Genomic DNA, 19,310 nt, shown 5'->3' with positions numbered 1-19,310 from the left:
CCCCTGGACCCTCAGTAGAACCAGTAGAACTGGTCCTGGCCTCCCACTGTGTGTATGTGGAGCTTCTTGACACAATCTGAGACAAAACCCAAACTGAAATCTCATCTTTTCATGTCTGAAGTTGTCGAGCACGAGGATCCACGAGTACAACTCTGTAAACACACACACACACACACACACACACACACACACGCACACACACACACACAATGTTGTTTGATCAGTTTGATTCGTGCGCCACCTCTGCTGCCCCCCAGTGGTTAGGACAGGAACTGCTTGCTGCTGCTGTCCAGAAGAGAATCTCGGTTCCGAGTTGTGTGCTTTATTTTTATTGGTGAGTTCTGGTTGATGGGTGCGGGGCTTCCGGAGATGGGATGGTGTTTGGTCTTTGGGTTTGTTCACCAATCAAATCAACTCTAATGTGTATGTATGTATGTATGTATGTATGTATGTATGTATGTATGTATGTCTCAGTCATCGATTGAATGATCTCTGTCATGTTCAGAGATCTATATGTCTGTCTGTCTGTCTGTCTGTCTGTCTGTCTATGTTTTTGTTTGGGAACTCATCAAGAACGAGTCCGACAGCAGAGCGCCACCCACTGGTCAAACGAGGCGGCCTGACTGCAGCGGTGGGAGGGAGCTGGAGCTGCTACTGCAGTGAGGCGTCGCGACACTTTGGAGACGCAACAGTTGATCTCCAGTCGACTCTCAGTTCAGTCCACTGACCGCAGTGCTTCCTCCTGCTCCACCACCTCCACCTCCTGCTCCACCTCCTCCACCACCTCCAGCAGACCTCCAGGAGGCTCCTCGAGCTCTGGTCTCCGGTTCTGAGCTCTGATCTCCGGTGTGACTGGATCCATGTCCGCCACCAGAACCCGCTTCCTCAGCGTCCTGCTGGGACTCGCAGCCTCAGGTGAGAACAACCAACTACGGCGCGGTGTTGATAAGTTGATGTTTATTGTAGTTTGGCTGCTCGCTGTAGGATGCAGAGATATTATGACGCTGTGTTGTAAACGACAGTGACTCTGTGGCCGTCATGACGAGCGAGCTGGAGCGGCTGCCGATGTCTGCCTGGCTGACTGCTGTACTGTCCAGGTAGAGCCGGTGAGCCGAGAGTGGGAATCACTGAATCACTCAGAGGGTTCAGGAATCAGCTGTTTATTAATATTAATATGACCTCAGTGAGGGACAGTGGCAACACACACACACACACACACACACACACACACACACACACACACACACACACTGTCTCGCTGTGTTTATGCGTATGAGTGCGTACGAGCGCGCGCGCGCGTGTCTCAGCAGAAGTGCGCTGCTGGTGGGTGACGGTGGTTTTGGCGCCGTGTAAAGTCGTCCACCTCCAGCGTTGCTCAAATGGTGGGTCGCGACCCCCAAAAGTGGGTGGCGGAGCTGTTTTGATTGGCTCGCGGCCTCGTGAGCAGTATGACCCCCTCCCCCCCCCCCCTTTTATTTTATTTTTAAATAAAAAGGGTTTTTATCAATGTATAGCTGCAAATTTCCCCACTGTGGGATCAATAAAGATCTTCTGCTTCTTCTTCTTCATTATAGAGAAAGTGTTGGACATTAATGATTCAGTTCACTCACTTGCTGATTGTGACTGGATGGATGGAGGCTCTCTGACTTGTTGCACTATTTTGCTGATGTTTGTGCAGTAAGTGTGAGTTTCTGCTGCAGATTAACGTTTAGGTCTCGACTTCATGGTTGAGGAGAAACAGGTGAGGGTCCTCAGACCACAGGTTGAGAAACACTGAGTGAGACTGAGCAGTTTGATCAGGGCGCCCGTTTCCATCAAGACACGGCTGGTTTCAGACACCGAGGAACCAATCAGAGACACCCTAATGATAATGATGAAAATAATAGCAATGATGATGATGATGATGATGATGATGATGATGGAGTTGTGTTCTCCTGGAGAGACACCAGTGAACCAAGAATGCCGGCTCCTGATTGGCTGGGAGCCGGACTGGAGAACAGGTGGATGATCCACATGCAGTGGCAGTCGCAGCTGACGGTGATTCAGAGGTCCAGTGGAGATTTGTGCTTAGAGAAACATATCAAAATAAAAGAATATTAGAAACGGGAATTAACCAAATAATAAATACCTCAATATAGAAAATCCATACACACACACACAAACTGAATTTTTATCTGAATGTTGCTTTTCGTTTGTTTTGCAATTTTTATTTTGATCTTGTGACGTTTTGTTGATGTTCTTTCTCTTGTGTTGGGTGTAGAAATGATACACATGAGTCATTCATGTTAGCATCATATCATTTGCTTGAAAATAATATAAGCAACAAAAAAAATCTAAGGAGCTGCTTGGGAGCCCAAAAGAACCACAGACTCTTTTTAGTGAGCCGAACCAAAAGAACCGGCTCACTGAAAAACCAGTAATTCCCATCACTGCTGCAGGGAGCCTGAACCCACCGAGCAGTGGCGCCGTGCGTCATCAGGAAGTCGGGGGGAACTGGGCCCAGTGGCACCATTGGAGCAGCTGGGGGTGTGGGGGGGCACCACACACCTCTAACCAGCAGAGCCATGGCCGCTCATTGTTTTGTGATTTTGTCCAACCGTCACTTCCTGCCATTAAGGAGCATCCAGAGGCTCCGGACGCTCCCTGAACGCAGCGCTCGTTAAGATCGCAACAATCACAGCGCGCTGCCGACGACATCCGAGTATTGAGAGGAGAGAACAAGAGCGCTGTCCTGACGGAGTCGGAGCAGAATAACTACTGTGGTCTGGGTGGAGGTCCGGTAGTCCAGTCCAGTCTGTCAGAGTCATCACACCGAGCAGCGGGAACACAATACATTATTATTATTATGTAATAATGCTCTGCTTTTCCGCTGCTGGAGTCTCAGCACCGTCGTCATCTTTTTTCCTTATCGTGAAGTCGCAAAGACCCAAATTTATTCCTTCAAAATAAAAGCGCTAGAGTCCACTTTCTAAGCTGCGACCCAATCGAAACAGCTCCACGAGCCACCAGTTGAGAAACGCTGCATGAGAAGACTACTTTTGATGATGGCAAAGATCTCTCTCTCTCCATGTATATGTGTGTGTGTGTGTGTGTGTGTGTGTGTGTGTGTGTGTGTGTGTGTGTGTGTGTGTGTGAACATTCTGTTTCCTGTGAACGTCAAATCTTCTTCACTATGTTTTCATTGTTGAATCCACTGAGTTCCTGCTGTGGTACCGAGTACAGTGAGCGGTTCTCCTGGGTAGTGACGGGTACCACAGACGGGTAGAAACGGTTCTTCATGCTTGTTGAGGCGATGCTCCGCCTCTGCCGTTGATTCCCGCTGCTCCTCTGGCATTTTGCTGGCGGGTTGCTGAAAGCTTCCAGTGTGACAAGCACCAGCCTGTCCCGACCGACTGGTTCTGCTGGCTGCAGGAATGCACTCGCACAGGTCGAGGCTTCGGTTGGACTGCGGTGCATTCACACCCACAAACTGCATTGGCTCATCCATGTCTTCAATGGGGCAGTGGGGGGGCTGTCGGCGCCGAGGCAGCTCCATGTTTTCCAAGTGGTTTGAAGAGACTCAACTATACTGGACTAGAACCTCCCACGCAGGAATACACCACGTCTACACAGAACATTAGCATCAGTTGAGTCGTCTGATTTGCTTGAAGTGTTCAGTGTGTGTACAGTGTGTAGTGTGTAGTGTGTAGTGTGTATGTTCCTGTTTGACAAGAATGAGGGGACAGAATCACGGCTGTAGTTTAAAATGGAACGACAGCTCCTAGTGGTGTAAAGCTGCTATTGACAGTTTCTCTGTAGTTTAACCTGGGGATGCAGTGATATCCACAGCAGCATCGGGTATTGGTACCGATAGCGGGGTCGAGTATTCTACTCATACAACACATAACCTACGTGCCAATACCACCACACCGAAGCCACTTGTATATGGATGTATATGACAATTTAGTTCAGTGTGTGTGTGTGTGTGTGTGGGACTCCTGGAGCCGTGATGTCACACTGATGGTGGACTGAGTAGGACGCCACCTCAGGCGTGGGAGTGAACTGCAAGTCCCACCACTGGAATAAGAACCAATGTGTTAGGGTTAGGGTTAGGTTGGGTTAGGGTTGGGTTAGGGTTATGTTGGTAATGGAATCAGGCTGGTGATGGAAGGGAGGGTGGTGTTGATTGGCCACAGTGTGACTGTCACATGACTCTTTTAAGATGTTATTTTTGTACCTTTACAGGTTTTTGAGTTTTGTTTAGGAGTTTTTGAGATTTCTGGTTTCCGTCTTGCATCACACAACTCCACCCAGGTGACCTTCTGAAGGAGACACAAGCTACTGTTGGAAACATATCACATGGACTTTAGAATGAGTTGCTATTGTTGATGTATTCTGCAAGTCTTCGACAACACAATGATAGTTTGAGATACATTGCTGACTTTTGGTTGTCGTGTGACAGAAACACAAAACCTTTTGATTTGAGGGATTCCCACTGATTCCAGCAGTCAACGCTCTTATCTCAGAGCCCGGTTCTGGAAAGATTCTGTTACCTCAGTCGCCAGGTCCAGCTGTGGGTGAAAGAGACGCCTTGTTGAAGACACACAGAGAGCTGGAGTTGTGTTACGCTGCTCTTGCCAAGCAGCCAAGAGGCTTTTTGTCGAGCGCTGAGGCCTTTGTGTGTTTGGGCTTCGTCCGTAAGTGTTTCCTCCAGAACCGGGAACAGAGACTCAGATTTCCTCTGGTGGTCCCTTTGTGTCTGCGCGATAATGAAGCAGGAAGAGGACAAGCACGTTGTGTAGGAAATCATGTAACAAAACTATTTTCCCAATTTAGTGCTCTGTGCCCACTACTGGGGAAGTCCTGCTACTTCCTGCAGCGCAACGCTTTTCAGTTGAGATTTCACATCTCCACTGAAAGTTGTATTCAAGCGAAATGTTTTAATTATGAATTGTATAATGTAATGTATTTATTTATTTGTGAATGTACAAGTGAGTGTGCCTGAGCAACCCCTCTAAGATGTGTGGTAAAAGTTGCAATATCACGAACACTACTGCTAACTTAGCATTAGAATACTTGAATGAATGCAAACGGTATTTGGTTTATTTAGTACACACCACTAACAGCCTGGAGATGCAACAACAGAGCTAACATCAGTAGTGCTAACTATGGGCTCTAGTAGTTGGGTTAGGGTAAAGGTATAGTATAGCTATATGGGTTAGGGTAAAGGTATAGTATAGCTATATGGGTTAGGGTAAAGGTATAGGATAGTATATGTAAAGGGTGATCTGCACAACAGTATTACAGGGACACGCTCTCCCAGCTATTGTCTGTTTCTGTGCACTGTGTGTTGTTAAATGTTGCATGCTTGTTTTTCACCCTTTTTATTGCATGTTGTTGTCTTTGTTCAGTCGCGTCATTATTTTTTCACCTGCCTGTGGAACTTGAGATGAAAATGAGCCATATGGCTGCAGCCTCTCTCATATTCACATGCAAACGTTAATTAATACGATCTGTCCCACTTTAAAACTCAATAATAAACCAAATGTACTCTCAGCTTTTAGAATTAGAACGTGACACGGGTGACGCCGGTCCTATGTGGAGTTATAGCGTTAGCCGCGTGATGCTATCACTGAAGCAGCACCTCCAACATTAAACTCAGCACTCCCTAAAGCTGTGTTGAAAACCTATTGTTTTATACCTTTAATTGGTCTTTGTTGAGCTCAAATAAGGTCCAAGAAAGACTCAACTTAGAGTTCAAACATAATGTATTCATAGCATTAGCAACGGTTCGATCCTCCTCCCACCCGGTACCTGCACCGAGTGCAGCAACCTGCACATGCACACTGGCAGCAGAGTCGGTCAGCTGTGGATCCAGTGAGTAGCTCACATTGTCCCTCAGTACCAACATGTTAGCATTGTTACCAAAACATATTTTACTTTAATATTGTTGGGAGGACTCTTTCTAACTCTCTGAACCGTCTCCTTCCAAAGGGGATTTTTATTATTATTATTTTTATTTTAATGTTGTGTGCTATTGTAAACCAAGTGTGCATTGTTTGAACTGGAGAGAACACAGCTGGAGCGGTTCTGGCCAATACAAAATATGAAGGTGAGCAGATTCCTGCAATTAAAATCTGGGTTTTTTTCAGCGCGGAAGTTAAAATGGAATTGTTTCTCCTCCTCTTCGGTCTCTCTCTCAATTCCTCTTTCACTCTTTCATGTCCTCTCTCTCTCTCTCTATCCCTCTCTTCTTTGCCTCACGTGACTTTGACATTTTTCAGACCAATGCATTTCTTCCTGCATGGTCTTCCTTGTCTTTGGCCAGAAAACAACGCTGCTGTCTGTGTTATTTGGTTCACTAACTTTACATTAAACTACGACCACTGCTGTTAGTCTCGATACCTCTGTTGCTCCCTTCAACCCTCCAGCTGCCGTCTGTGCGACCGCGTTTCAACGCTGTGAAACTGCAGCACAATGTTGGACTCTGACGTCCGAGTCAACACGACGTGTGCTTCCGCAACTGCACGACGAACGTGCGGCGTTTCCGTCACTTTTTACGCATTTATTCTTCATCTAGATGCGTATTTTTCCTCGCCGCGAGCGCTCCGGGATGCAGCCATGGGCGCCGCCATCTTGGGTCCAGGGGGACACGGAGCGGCCATCTGATTGGTCTAACAGGAACCACGTGACGAAAATTACGCCGCGCCTGAACAGAAATAGTCCCGCCTTTGAATACTGACGACGACGATTTATTATTTGAAAAATAACAACAACAAGAACAACATTCAACTGCATCTGTAACATTATATCTACTGTGAAAAAAACATTTAGAACGTCGTGCTTTTTAAGTAGAGAGAGGAGCTACGTAGCCATGACCATCCTGTGCACTGGGTGTGGTCAACACTGCCAGCAGGATGTTGCCATGTAAACCACCATTGATTGAATTGATTCCGGTGACGAAGACCGACATGGAAGCAAACGCACACTCAATTTATTACGTCATGCAATAATTTAGGACACGTAGAAGCTTTGTTCCTCCCCTGCTTCCCCACATCTCAAAATGACCTCACAGTTGTAGTGGTGAGACACTGTCCAATGGAATCACTGCCTGCTAACAACTCATTTAAATATTCTGCTGCAGGGAAAACAGCTTCTACATGGTTCTAATTGCTAATAACTGCTAATATTCCGTTAATATTCATGTAGAGAGAAAAAAGAAATACCCAAACGAAGTTTTAATTCCAAATGAGTTTATTTGAATTTTTTTTTTTTTTACCTTTCTTGTATAAAGAAGAAAAAAGAACTCACTACATTCTGAGTTAGATTCTGTAACACAGTTTTGAATGAAGCTTTGCTCTGTGTGTGTGTGTGTGTAGGGATGCTCCAGGTGGGGGGAATGCGTATCTACACCTCTGGAGACGTGGAGGCCGTGAATGGAACGGACGTTCGTCTGAAGTGCACCTTTCAGACTTCATCTCCCATCAACCCCAGCGCCGTCATGATCTCCTGGAGCTTCAGGCCCTTGAAACCTGGACGAGAGGAGTCGGTACGTGAACACGCGTGTTTGAAGGAGGACTGCGAGGTGGGAGTCCGCTTTGAGAGTCTCAAAGGCCCTGACCTGACGGAGCAGGAGAACCTCCTGCAGGCAGGCTGGAGCCAGGACACGAAGGCAGTTTCTTCTTTTATACTCCTCTGAGGGGCGTGGCCTCCCTCTAAACAGCTGTAGGTAGGTCAGGTAGGCCAGATCACAAACATCAAGAGCGGGGCAACAAGCAGACACACACATCTGAACCAGAGACAGTATAACACAGTCAACATTCAGAAGGTTCTCAGTCGTCCAGGTCATCTTAAAGCAGAAGCTTCAGCCAGAGGAACTGACGAGTCCACTTGGCCTCACTAAACCCAACCCTTCTACGTCTTTCTTCCAGGTGTTCTACTTCCACCAGCGGCCGTATCCTCCACAGGATGGTATTTTCCGGAAGCGTATCTCCTGGGCCGGGGACATCATGGGCCGCGACGCCTCCATCGTGGTCCAGCAGGTCAAGTTCACCTACAACGGGACCTACATCTGCCTGGTCAAGAACCCCCCGGACGTGCACGGAGCAGTGGGGGTGATACGGCTGCGTGTGGTCACCACAGGTCAGCAGGGGGCGCTCCCAAACATTTCACATAGACACCCTAGCAGTCGTGCAGAGCTGCGCAGCACCATTACTGAAGTGGAGGACAGATTACAGTTACAGTTACAGTTACACAAGCTGCATTTCCTTTTCTTTATTAAGGTGCAATCTCTCGAACAACGACGCTGTTCCTTTGATACACACACACACACACACACACACACTCCAAAAGAGGTGTGTGTGTGTGTATGCACCTGTTTTGGAGTTTTGGTGATGTAGTTGTTATGTTGCAGACATTTAAAATACATAGATTAATAATTAATCTGATCTGTAATTAATTTGATCTGTAATTAATCTGATCTGTTTTTAATCTGATTAATAACTCAATGCTCATCTTGCGGCCTGTGATTTTGTTGTGGTGTCGTCGGATTCTGAAACTTTCAAATATTTTGACAAAATCACAGTGGTCCTACCAAAAAGCAGAAAAGTACGTCTGTCAACCTCTGGGTGGCACTGCAGAGCAAAAAGCCGGTTAAAGCGCACTGACGTGGTGTTGGATGCACGGGGCAGACGCAGCGACACCAACCCTCACTTCTTCTCACCTTCAGCATCCTTCTCGGAGCTGTTGCTCCTGGCGCTGGCCATAGGGGGCGCCGTCACCGGCGTGGTGCTCCTCCTCGTGGTCATCGTGTCCTGCAGACGCTGCCAGAAGAACAGACAGAGGCAGCGGTGCAGGATGAACCAGGAGGAGGCTCCTCGGAAAGAGAGGAAAGACCCGACGTCATGGTAAGACCAGGCCGGAACCAGGGTTCTGGAAGAGACTCTGGAGCCTCTGGAGAGCCGCAGCCTCCACCAGCTGGCGCTCTGTCCTCACACTGGGAAGCAGGGCATGATGGGAACTCCAGGTGATGGTGAAGGTGTGTCTGGGTCTTTCTCCCCTGTCAGGTGCCTCTTACTTTAACCTTCTACATTCCCTTTGCATCCCACACACTGGTCCAGGCATGGGCAAACTACGGCCTGGGGCCCATATGTGGCCCGTTAGAGCTTTTTAATCCGAACTTGAAGACATTAAGTCAGTAGTCAGTCAGTCATCCAGTAGCTGTTTTTCCTCCGTCTTTCCAGTCTTTTCAGAGTCATTTCAATAAAGAGCTCAACACCCTGGTGGTTCTAGGAGGTTCTGGGAGGTTCTAGGAGGTTCTAGAGCTAAACACCCTGGTGGGGCTTCAAAGACACTGATTTGGTTGCAACTTTGCTTTGCTTCATTTTCCATTGACATTCCAGCAACAGGTTTTCTCCATGATAGATTGTTTCCTCACCACAACACCACATCCATCTGCTACTGCTCCGCTACCCCCCTCTGGTACACTGTAGAACCCACAGTGGCCCCATGAGTCCAAGAGTTGCTGCCCCCCCCCCCCCACACACACACACACATATATACAGTACATAGAGTATATACGTATATGTGTGTGTGTGTGTCCACTGGACCAGACTACTGTGGTGTTAAATGACTAACGGTGCCTTTGGTTTCCGGGGGGGAAGTCGCTACTATCACTGAATCTCATGCAGCTTAATGGTGTTTCCTGTTTGGAAGAAATGTTGACATAATGCTTTGGCAGAACAGTTTGGATTCCTGCTATTAACGCTGAGCTAACACACTTTGTGGCCAACACACCAATGCAACGCAAATACAAATACCGTTTGGTGACTGAACATACGTGATGTACAGGCGTCTGCTTTACTAATATTCTGTTTGTTTCTCTTCATAATGGTGAGGACGAACCCAAAGTAGTGCGTCCTGCAACACAATGTTTTGTACTTGTATGTCCTTTTTGTTTGGAAGTTGTGTAGTTCTCTTTCTTTCTGATGCTGCCACTCCCTCCAAAGCAATCAAAGCAATCTTACTGGTTGAAGACAACCCTTGTTGCACCAGCACCAATCAGTGGTCTGTCACCTTCAGCCTCTGTCATGTGTGAACGTCTGTTTGTAACAATCAGCTGTTCTGTCAAAGGGTCTTCTTCTTCTTCTGTGTTCACGAGGAACTTTGTTTCTGGGGTTTTCAGATCTCTGTGTTTGTGTCAAACCATTTTTACCGACAGTAAAAGACAGAAAAATGATCTTTGGGGTTTCAGGTGAAGCAAACTGCTGCTGAGCCATCACACACTTTGATGTTGCTGCTTTGGTTTGGTATTCTCTGCACACCTCCGTCCCCTCATCACTCTGTGCAACCTGTGCTCATGCATGCTCACTAATAATTCACAGCTGTGTGTGTGTGTGTGTGTGTGTGTGCGCACCGTGACTCTGACCTCCACTGTGTGACCGTGTGGCAGCCACCCGTCCAGGGCCGTCCACCTCTACAGGTCCAGCACGTCCCTGGAGGTGGACAGTTCGGACGGCATGATCTCAGACCCCAGCACCAAAGACTCCAGCTCCTCTGAGGAGGAGAGCCGCAGCTCCGACGAGGAGGCTGGAGACGACTCCGACTGAGAGAGAGACACAGAGAGGGAGAGAGAGAGAGCGATACGCTGATGATACGCTGGTGTCGTCCCGCTGTTCTGCTGAGGGGGCCGGACCCCCCTGATCGACGCAGGAGACCCCCTGAAAGCCTCAAAGTAAAATTTTAAGGGGGTCTCATATTTTTCAAAAGGCTAAACAAAAAAAAAAAAAATTCATTGTCACTCATGGTTGCTAAAATGATCAAAAGGTCCTGTCTAATTTTCTTTTTAAACATTTTTTAAAAAAATCTTAAAAAGTTTTTGCCAAGCGGAGCTAACCGGTCCTGTGTGTAACATTCAGGAACCCCCCCTCCTCATCGGGCAGTCGTGACACAAAAAGAAAAACGGCAGCTCACTTTCTAACATGTTTGGTAAAGAAGTTAGGGAAGTTGAACAGTGTGTCCAAGGCCCGAGACAAACTGCCCACAAAGCAGCCCCCGACCCACCAGTTGAGAAACGCTGCACTAGAACGCTACTTTTGATAAAGGTCAGATGTCATTTGCTGTCAGTATCGTCGGCATGAATGAATGTCCCAGTGAGCGGGAGGTCCAGACGGGCTGCGTGATGATGCACCACAGAACCAATCACAGTGCTGGAAAGGTTTCTCAGTGAAACATCCTGAAGCAGCAGTGCCTCGACCGCTGGAGGCTCAGCACCCACATGGTTTCATCCAGTCATAATCATCACATGAACAAAATGATATATCTGATATTAACCTATGTAACTGCATACACTTTAGCAGCTGACAACTCTCAACTCTCCCAATGGAATTAATGATGGAAGCCAGACTCAAGTCTGAAGAGAGGGAGTTCATTCTAAGATGCTCCTGCAACTACGGAGTTGAAGCAGTTGAACTGCAAAGACAATGTAGGAGGGATTTGTGATACATGGTTCCAGTACCACTCACAGTACTGAACTCTTTAGCCTGGACCATCGTCATGGAGAGCTTCTGGTCCATGTCCGTGGTCTTCTGGAACCCCTCTGTTGGACCTCCTCAACACTTCAGTGAACCTCAACCTTCTCTGTAATTCCAGTGATGGTCACTGGTGTTGCTGGTCCTTTTTCAAACATTGTCTTTGCACTTCAGCTGCATTTCCACACTTTCAGTAGCATTTTATAATCAATTTCCTCTCTCCAAACTTTAGTCTGGATGCCTTTATGAACAGTGTGTGTCATCATGAAGTATGTATGCATTTTTCTGGGACACCCTGTATTTCAAAAGGCCCCTTTTTAAAAAGACAAAGCTGTGACCCAATCAAACAGCTCCGCGAGCCACCGGTTGAGAAACGCTGTCCTGAAATGATGAAGGGCTTCACTCTTGAACTCAGTCGTCAGCAGGTTGTGTTGAATATGAAATGCAGGTTGATCTTCTCGTTGTATCACAGTCACTCTCCTACTGGTTGCACCGCTTTGAGTTCACACATTGCACTGGTAACAAAACATTGAATGTGACGTCACTGCCATGAAGTGTTTGAGGTGTCAGGTGCTTGTGGAGTCGTGAGGCATTCGCAGCCGCTCTGTAAAACACAGATCTGAAAACCCTCGATAACAAAATGTCCTTGGAGCTGTTTTTTTTTTTTTTCTTGTCATCTGAAAACGTTGCCACATGTACTAACATTGAATTGTAGTAAAATGTACTTTTGCTACTTTTATACAGCTAAACTTTGTATTTAGCGATTGACAGGATTGTAGTTTTTTTTTTTTTTTTTTTAAATATATTGTATATATATTTTTGATAATGCCAGAAGTATTTTTGTGTTTTTCAAGAAGGAAATAAAGTCACCCGTCAAATTTGACCAAATGTCCGATGCAATTACTGAAACAAACACACAGATTGAGCGTGGCAAGGTTTGATTGATTGGGTTTATCTGTAATGTAACAGAGGAGTTGTTAGCATTTATTATGCACAAGCTGTGTAAAGCACTCTGCCCTGCTGACTGCGAGCACTAATGCAGGCGTGCAGTTGGGCTCTACTGAAGACTCGCTTGTCTTATGTGTTGTATCAAATTGTTTGTGTCTATGAATATTTAACTCCATATCATTGTGTGTGTGTGTGTGTGTGTGTGTGTGTGTGTGTGTGTGTGTGTGTGTGTAAGCCTATTTAACAGCATTGATCAAAGTCTGTCCCTGTGAGAGCAGCTGAGTTAATGATTGACAGGTCTGAAGGGTGTGTGTGTGTGTGTGTGTGTGTGTGTGTGTGTGTGGGGTTGCTTTGAACAACACTGAAAACAGAACGTGTAGCAGACAAGAGTCAGTGGTGTTGTCCCGATGAAACACCTGCAGAGTCCTCAGATTGCAATGAGCGTCTCATTCTCCTCTGTTAGTCGGGCCATGTGTTGACAGCGGAACCACGGGGGTCTCGGTTCCTGGAGATGACAGAGGTGCATTCTGGGGGAGACTCTCCTGTCGGGAGAAGACACTGGATCCTTGTACTCGTTTACAATGTCGACGCAGTGAATGAACGTCTGTCTGTGTGAGAGGCAGCCGGGTCAGAACCACAGGACTTCTTCTCATGGACCACGAGAGATCAAACTCCACCAGACTGCAGAGCTGTGTAAAAGGCTCCGACTCTGCACCGCCAACTGAATCGTTCATCGCCTGAATCACATGATGACCAGCAATGGCAACTGTGGATCCCCAGCAGACCAACAAGGCCTCCTGCAGGGTCAGGGTCAGGGTTAGGGTTAGGGAGCAGACAGACAGACAGACAGGATTCTGGAAGTGCAAGCGTGTTTTTCGTCTTCCAGAGAGGAAAAGACGTACCTGTCTGTTTAATCCAGCGTTTGAAATACTGAACCTTGGTGACGGTATGCACGGTATACAAGTAAAGAGATTATTTATTAGAATGGAAACAGCCTTGTTTGTGAAAAAAGACAACAGATTAATAGAAGATGGGAGAAAGTTTTGTGTATTACTGTCAAATAAACTCCAGCACGTCGACTCGTCTTTGAAACAATGCACCTCACTGTCCAGCTGATGTGCTTTCCAGATGTTTCCTGTTTCTTTTGACAGTATGAAGACACACCTGGACAGAAACAGTCAGACTGCTGATATCTGTCAATCGTCTCCGATGGGAAATGAATGAAATGCAGCACGACTTCAGTTCTTGCTTTGACAGAAGGAGCAACGTGCTCCGCCCACTGACTGGAGCATGGGTTCCAGTAAAGACCAAACACAGTCGTAAACAGACATCAGAAGGAATCCCGTGTACACACACAGTGAAGATACGATAACAGAGTGGATCTGAAATAGCAAATACTAGAAAAACAAATAAAGCTCTCATTAGAGTTAATTAGAGAAGTGAAGATGAAAGACCGGGAGATAGTGGAGTTCTGGGCCTGAAGAACAAATCCAAGAGAGTCTCTCTGGAACATCTGCTGCTTCAAACCCACAAGCAGGGGCGATAAGAGCCGCGTATCAGCTCTCCAATCCACCAGCTGAGGAAATGGACACACAAAGTAGCTGTGAGGGAAAGAAAATCACTTGAGCACAAAGAAACACAAGCCAGGGGCAGAAGAACGCCGTGGAAAAGTGGAGTTTCCCAAAACAGAAGCAGCTTAGTAGAACAGTAGCACAGAACGAAGAGCAGACTGAGCACAGAGACAATGAACTGACCTCAGTCTGATGGACAGCACAACATACATTATCAGGTATTATTTCACAATGTATGTAAATATGTGTCATCATCATCATAATCATCATCATCATCATCATCATCATCAGGGCCACACCTTATTCAGGGTCCCATGGTAATTACAGCCATTACACATCATTAGTCTTCAGTCTCAGATTATGATACCCCCCTCCCCCCCTACATTCTTGTTATTCACACACTGTGCGAGCTTGTATGTGTGTATTTAATGGAAGGAATGTGTTGTGTTTTCTCCTTATCAAAAATAATAACTGACATTGAATGAAACAGGTTGCTGTGGTGGGAAGATGAGCGCAACTCCGCCACTTGTTCGAAGAAGAAGAAGAAGAAGAAGAAGAAGAAGAAGAAAAGATTTTTGATTTTTACAAACACATTTTATTTACAGAAAGAAAGCGAAGAAGAAGAAGAAGAAGAAGAAGAAGAAGAAGAAGAAGCAGCAGCAACATCGGAATTCGTGTTGTTTGGTCCTAAAGCGAACAAAGTGCACTGAATTCCTTCACGCAGTTCGTTTTTTCCTTCTTTAAATCCATTTCATTTGACGGTTGGCTGACGCAGCAGCTCCACTTCCGGTTCCACCTGTCTGACAGGTAGCGCAGCCAAACAAGCACGCGGACACGGAGATAGTGACTCACGACTCTCGTGAACTATGGGCGGAATTTTATTCCACTAAAGTTTTGACGCAACTGCATGTTGGAAGCTGCTCTCTTAAAAATGCCGCGAGCGGCCCCGAGGAGCGCGGCTGGAAATGTCTTCTTCTTCTCCTCTTTCTCCTTCTTCTTCGCGTGTTGCTCCCTCTTCCTGGGTGAGTGTTTCTCCTGGCCGGTGAGGCGTTCAGGGACGCTGCTGAACGGAAAGCAGACCAGCGGAGAACGTGCACTGGTTTCGTGTTTGTTAGCGCTCCACCAGGTCCACTGTGGTCCTGGTGTCGTACTTTCACGGACATTTCTGTATTGTTGTTTCCGCGTTGGACGTCACGCTGTTGTTGTTACTTTGCTTGGCGACTCGTCGCCGCTCGTGACGGTCAAAAACAAACACATTTGCCCAAACGGACGTCGACATTTTGAAAGGCTGCTTTTTGTTGCGGCTAATTTGATGGCCTGCAGTTGCACAGACATTTTAGTTGACGAAAGGTGCGTGGAAAGTTTGGAAAATGAGTCACTCAACCACGAATGACGTTTCAGTATCAGTCAGATAAGAGTTTAGCAGCCAGCAGCTTTTCCTTGGCACGGCATGACTTCCGGTTGGAAGAGGAGCAGGTGTTTCGCATGATGTGTCTCAAGCACTAAGTTCTTTCTTTTCACATTTGATCAGGACTGAAACCATGAAAAACACAACAAAACAAAAAGCCTGGTTCTTGTTTTATTTTGGCTCTTGTTTATTTATTTGTTATTTGTGTTCAAAGTGCTAGCGGTGCCATTTGAAGACTTAGTGGCCAGTTGTAACTTTAAACAGTTCACCTTACACATCGACTTTGTCCCTGAGTTCTTTCATGCTTGGGGACAGAATGCATTTTGCATTTTTGGGGGTAGCGGAGCAGCAGCAGATGCATGGAGTGTTTTTTTTTCCTCATAGGAGGAAACAATCTATCCTGGATATCATGGAGGAAACATGTTGCTGGAATGTCAATGGAAAATGAAGCAAAGCAAAGTTGCAACCAAGTCAGTGTCTTTGAAGCCCCAGCAGGGGGTTTCGCTCTTAGAACCTCCTAGAACCATCCAGAACCACCAGGGTGCCTAAGCTAAACTCTGGCAAAGGTGTGTGGCTGGACTTGACTGGTGGAAAAAGAGTTGAGCTGTGCGTGGTTGATGTCATGGTTGGGATGATCGATCGAGTTGATCGAGTCGCTATTTCACGAAGCCGCATCGTATTTCTTTGCTTCTACGTTGAGGGATTTGCGGTGGTTTTGTTTTTGTGCAATAAATCAATATGTGTAGTTTCAATCATGGTGTTCTGATTTCACAGCTGTCACTTTGCAGCGTGTTGTTATTTTGATGCGTGTATCCCCCCCCCGCAGCCCCTCGGCCCGTCCTGTCCATCACCGTCAACACTCCAGCAGAAGTGCACGCGTCCAGAGGAGACAGCGTCACTCTGTCCTGCACCTTCAGCTCCACCAGTCCGCCCAGCAGTAAGATGATGGTGGACTGGACCTACAGGCCTGAGACCGGAGGGCCTCCGCACACGGTAAGCAGCAGAGCACAATGAGTGAGGGCCGCCAGCTGCGGTGGAAGTAGAGATGCAACCCAAGGAGGAGAGTACAAGTATTTGCCTGTAGTACTCACAGATACCAAGTACTCATCCAGGCCTTCACACCGTAGATGACTTTGGTCATCCACAGATGTTGAGTTATTTCAACGACAGGTTCTTCTTGAATGGGTTTCACTGCCATACATACACACATTGAACAACAACTGGCATGCATTTCATTAGTATGAGTGGAGCGCTCAACACCGACACCTGATGCTGGTGTTGGTGCGTCCCTGGTTGTAAGCACTGCTTTCACGTATGTTGTAAACTTTACAAAGTCTCTGTTTACAAAATGTTTGAAAGGTGTTTTTCTATGAGAGGCCTGACGAGCAGGGATCTGCGTCTGGCCTGCACGGCTCTCTGCACTTCTTCATGGGCTTCTTTCTGTGCTCCTCAGAGTAAAGTGTGTGTTTAATTCCAGATGCTACATGTAGATTTGTGTCCAATCGATCGGCGCTGTTGTCGCAGTCAGGAGTCGGCCCGGCAGTCTTATCGCTACCTCGTCTCTGCGGCCGCTTCAGGAAACCATAGCTGGAATGCGTTTTCCTGTGCGGCGCTTCTGCTTGTTTGAAGTGCATTTAGTTGCAAACCATCCGCATCCATAAGTGCACTCAGCCCTCTGTCCACACTCAGTCTGGCCGGGGTCTCTGCGACCGAGCCAGCAAGAGGCCCACCGCACGACTCGAGCACTTCCATTTGTTCTTGAAGATGGCCATCGAGTGTGGTTGCATGTAATTGTATTCAGAGCATGGGAATCCATAGTGTGGTAGCTGCAACCTTATACACTATTACTTCCTATAGGAGCACTCAAAGAGTGAAGTGTTGGCTAATGACCTGTGGTTGAGCTGCTATGTGGGAGTGGTGTTTGTTTCATCCATGGTGTGTGTGTGTGTGTGTGTGTGTGTGTGTGTGTGTGTGTGTGTGTGTGTGTGTGTGCGCTGGGGGGGGGGGGGGGGGGGACTGAAAGACATGTGAATGGACTGTGTTTGGTTTTGTGTCTCTGTCACATTGTGGTTCCTCAGGTGAGGAAGCCCCACTGGGCTCAGGCAGGCCAGTGATTGATGCCCTTGCATCACATGTGAGGGACACAGGACTGAGTTGACAACACCTCAGTGCAACATGGAGATGCAGACGGTCCTACATGATGGCAGTGTGTCTGTGCCTCGTGTCAGTGTCTCACACTTGGAGTGTGTTGACAACGACGGAAGGAACTTTATCAAATATTTCAAACACTTTGTAGCTAGAAGCATAAAGTTGAGCTTTTGCAATGACAGACGTGCGTGTTAGGTCATATTCAACACTGAACTGAATTTTGTTATTGAAAAGCACAATTGTGATAAATGCAGCCGTCTGCACAGCGATGGGGTTCGTGGTAGTTTGCAAACGAATGTTAAGTCAACTTTTCAGGAAGCTGCAGTGAATTACACACAACGGCCTCCTTTGACGAAGCACTCGTCCAATCACAATCCAGCTTTCGCCCAATGACAATAAAGCCTATATACATATTTACAATGCAAACCTTTTGTAACACCTGACTTCGTAAAGTTTGTCTTGTTTTTTAAGTAAGTAAACTTTGGACTGAAAAGATAAAGTAAAATGCATTGACTGTGACGGTAGCAAATGAATGGTGTGACTGGAAGATGCCTGCATTGATATCACTGCATTGACTGCAGTGTTGTGTGACTCTGTCCATCCTCCCCTCTGCTCCCAGTTCTTCCACTTCTCCTCGCGGGCCTTCCCCCCCCAGCAGGGGCAGTTCGCCGGTCGTATCGGCTGGATGGGAGCTCCGGCCCGGGGCGACGCCTCCATCTCGCTGGCCAACTCCACCCTGCAGGACAACGGCACCTACACCTGCTCCGTCAGGAACCCCCCCGACGTGCACGGCTCGCCCACGTCTCACACCGTGCTCACCGTCTCACCCAAAGGTGAGCGAGCGTCACCGATCCGGCCGTGGCAGAAAACTACACTGGGAATGATAAATCAGCCGAGCTCAGCGGCTCACGAAGACCTCGCACTCAACAAACTCTTGCTTATCAGGAAACCTTTTGTGGAAACATTTTTCTTTGTCCAGAGAAATTTAACGATTCATTTATTTTTGGGTTTGTTTCAAAGAAAAAAATCTGAAAAGTAAGTTGTTGTTGTTTCCCTGGATTCCCAGTCTGAGACTCAGACTGGGACCACGGCTTTCTGCTCTCGTGGACTACGTATCAACATCTGGATTTAAAGGCAATATTTGTAATATTTGTACATGGAAACATAATTATTGACTATCTGCTTGTATGTAGCGCGCAGCATCCGCTTCTCTGATGTTGCGATTCTCCTGGCCTTCATCGTCCTGCCGTCTGCTGCCGTCACACTCTTTCTCATTGGACGGACGATCTGTCCAAAGAGTACAACCAAGACATACACATCCCCCATAGAGGTCGCAGAGGGGTGAGTAGAATTATTCTCATCATCATCATAGTAGTAGTAGTAGTGGTGGTAGTAGTGCTATTAGCAGTAGTACTACCACTAACAGCAGTAGTAGATTTCCCCACCTGGATCATCACTGACCTTTCCATAGAATTGATTTCATGAATCTTATGAAGACACAGAGGAGGATTAATGGTGGACGCAGTGGAATCTGAACTAGTAATGATGATAATGATATATTATTAATAATGATAATGATGATATTATTGGTTTGGGACCGCGGTGGCTGCTGTTTCCTGATGGCGTGTTTTTCTCCCACGACGCCTGAACGCCTCTTTGTGGTGTGTTTGAGTTGGGTTCTCTCTGGAAAGCTGGCAGAATCTCTTGAACTGAGTTAAACCTTGAGAC

At 46.9% G+C, this 19,310-nt stretch overlaps 2 protein-coding genes across 3 annotated transcripts in view; both read left to right on the top strand.

Annotated features, from left to right (window-relative positions):
• Positions 1–670: 670 nt before the first annotated feature.
• Positions 671–12,389, top strand: LOC142881140 (myelin protein zero-like protein 2). Its single transcript, XM_076015232.1, has 5 exons — positions 671–915; positions 7,359–7,528; positions 7,911–8,121; positions 8,708–8,885; positions 10,430–12,389. Exons 1-5 carry the CDS (start codon positions 861–863, stop codon positions 10,584–10,586), a joined length of 771 nt encoding a protein of 256 aa, XP_075871347.1. The 5' UTR covers positions 671–860; the 3' UTR covers positions 10,587–12,389.
• A 2,333-nt stretch (positions 12,390–14,722) lies between these two features.
• mpzl3 (myelin protein zero-like 3) overlaps positions 14,723–19,310 on the top strand; it is a 5,628-nt gene continuing 1,040 nt past the window's right edge. The window contains exons 1-4 of one of the 2 annotated variants that reach the window (XM_076015230.1): positions 14,723–15,048; positions 16,261–16,427; positions 18,202–18,415; positions 18,776–18,923. In XM_076015230.1, coding sequence (XP_075871345.1) covers positions 14,934–15,048; positions 16,261–16,427; positions 18,202–18,415; positions 18,776–18,923 — 644 coding nt within the window. In that variant the 5' untranslated portion in view covers positions 14,723–14,933. The remainder of the gene's footprint in view (positions 15,049–16,260; positions 16,428–18,201; positions 18,416–18,775; positions 18,924–19,310) is intronic. The other variant, XM_076015231.1, reaches the window with a different exon arrangement.

The sequence above is a fragment of the Nelusetta ayraudi genome, unplaced genomic scaffold, assembly GCF_046127955.1.
Source record: "Nelusetta ayraudi isolate G7.1 ecotype Tasmania unplaced genomic scaffold, CSIRO-AGI_Nayr_v1 ptg000182l, whole genome shotgun sequence".
Classification (NCBI taxonomy): Eukaryota; Metazoa; Chordata; class Actinopteri; order Tetraodontiformes; family Monacanthidae; genus Nelusetta; species Nelusetta ayraudi.
Note: the sequence above shows the minus strand (reverse complement) of the source record. Positions and strands in the feature narration are given on the sequence as shown.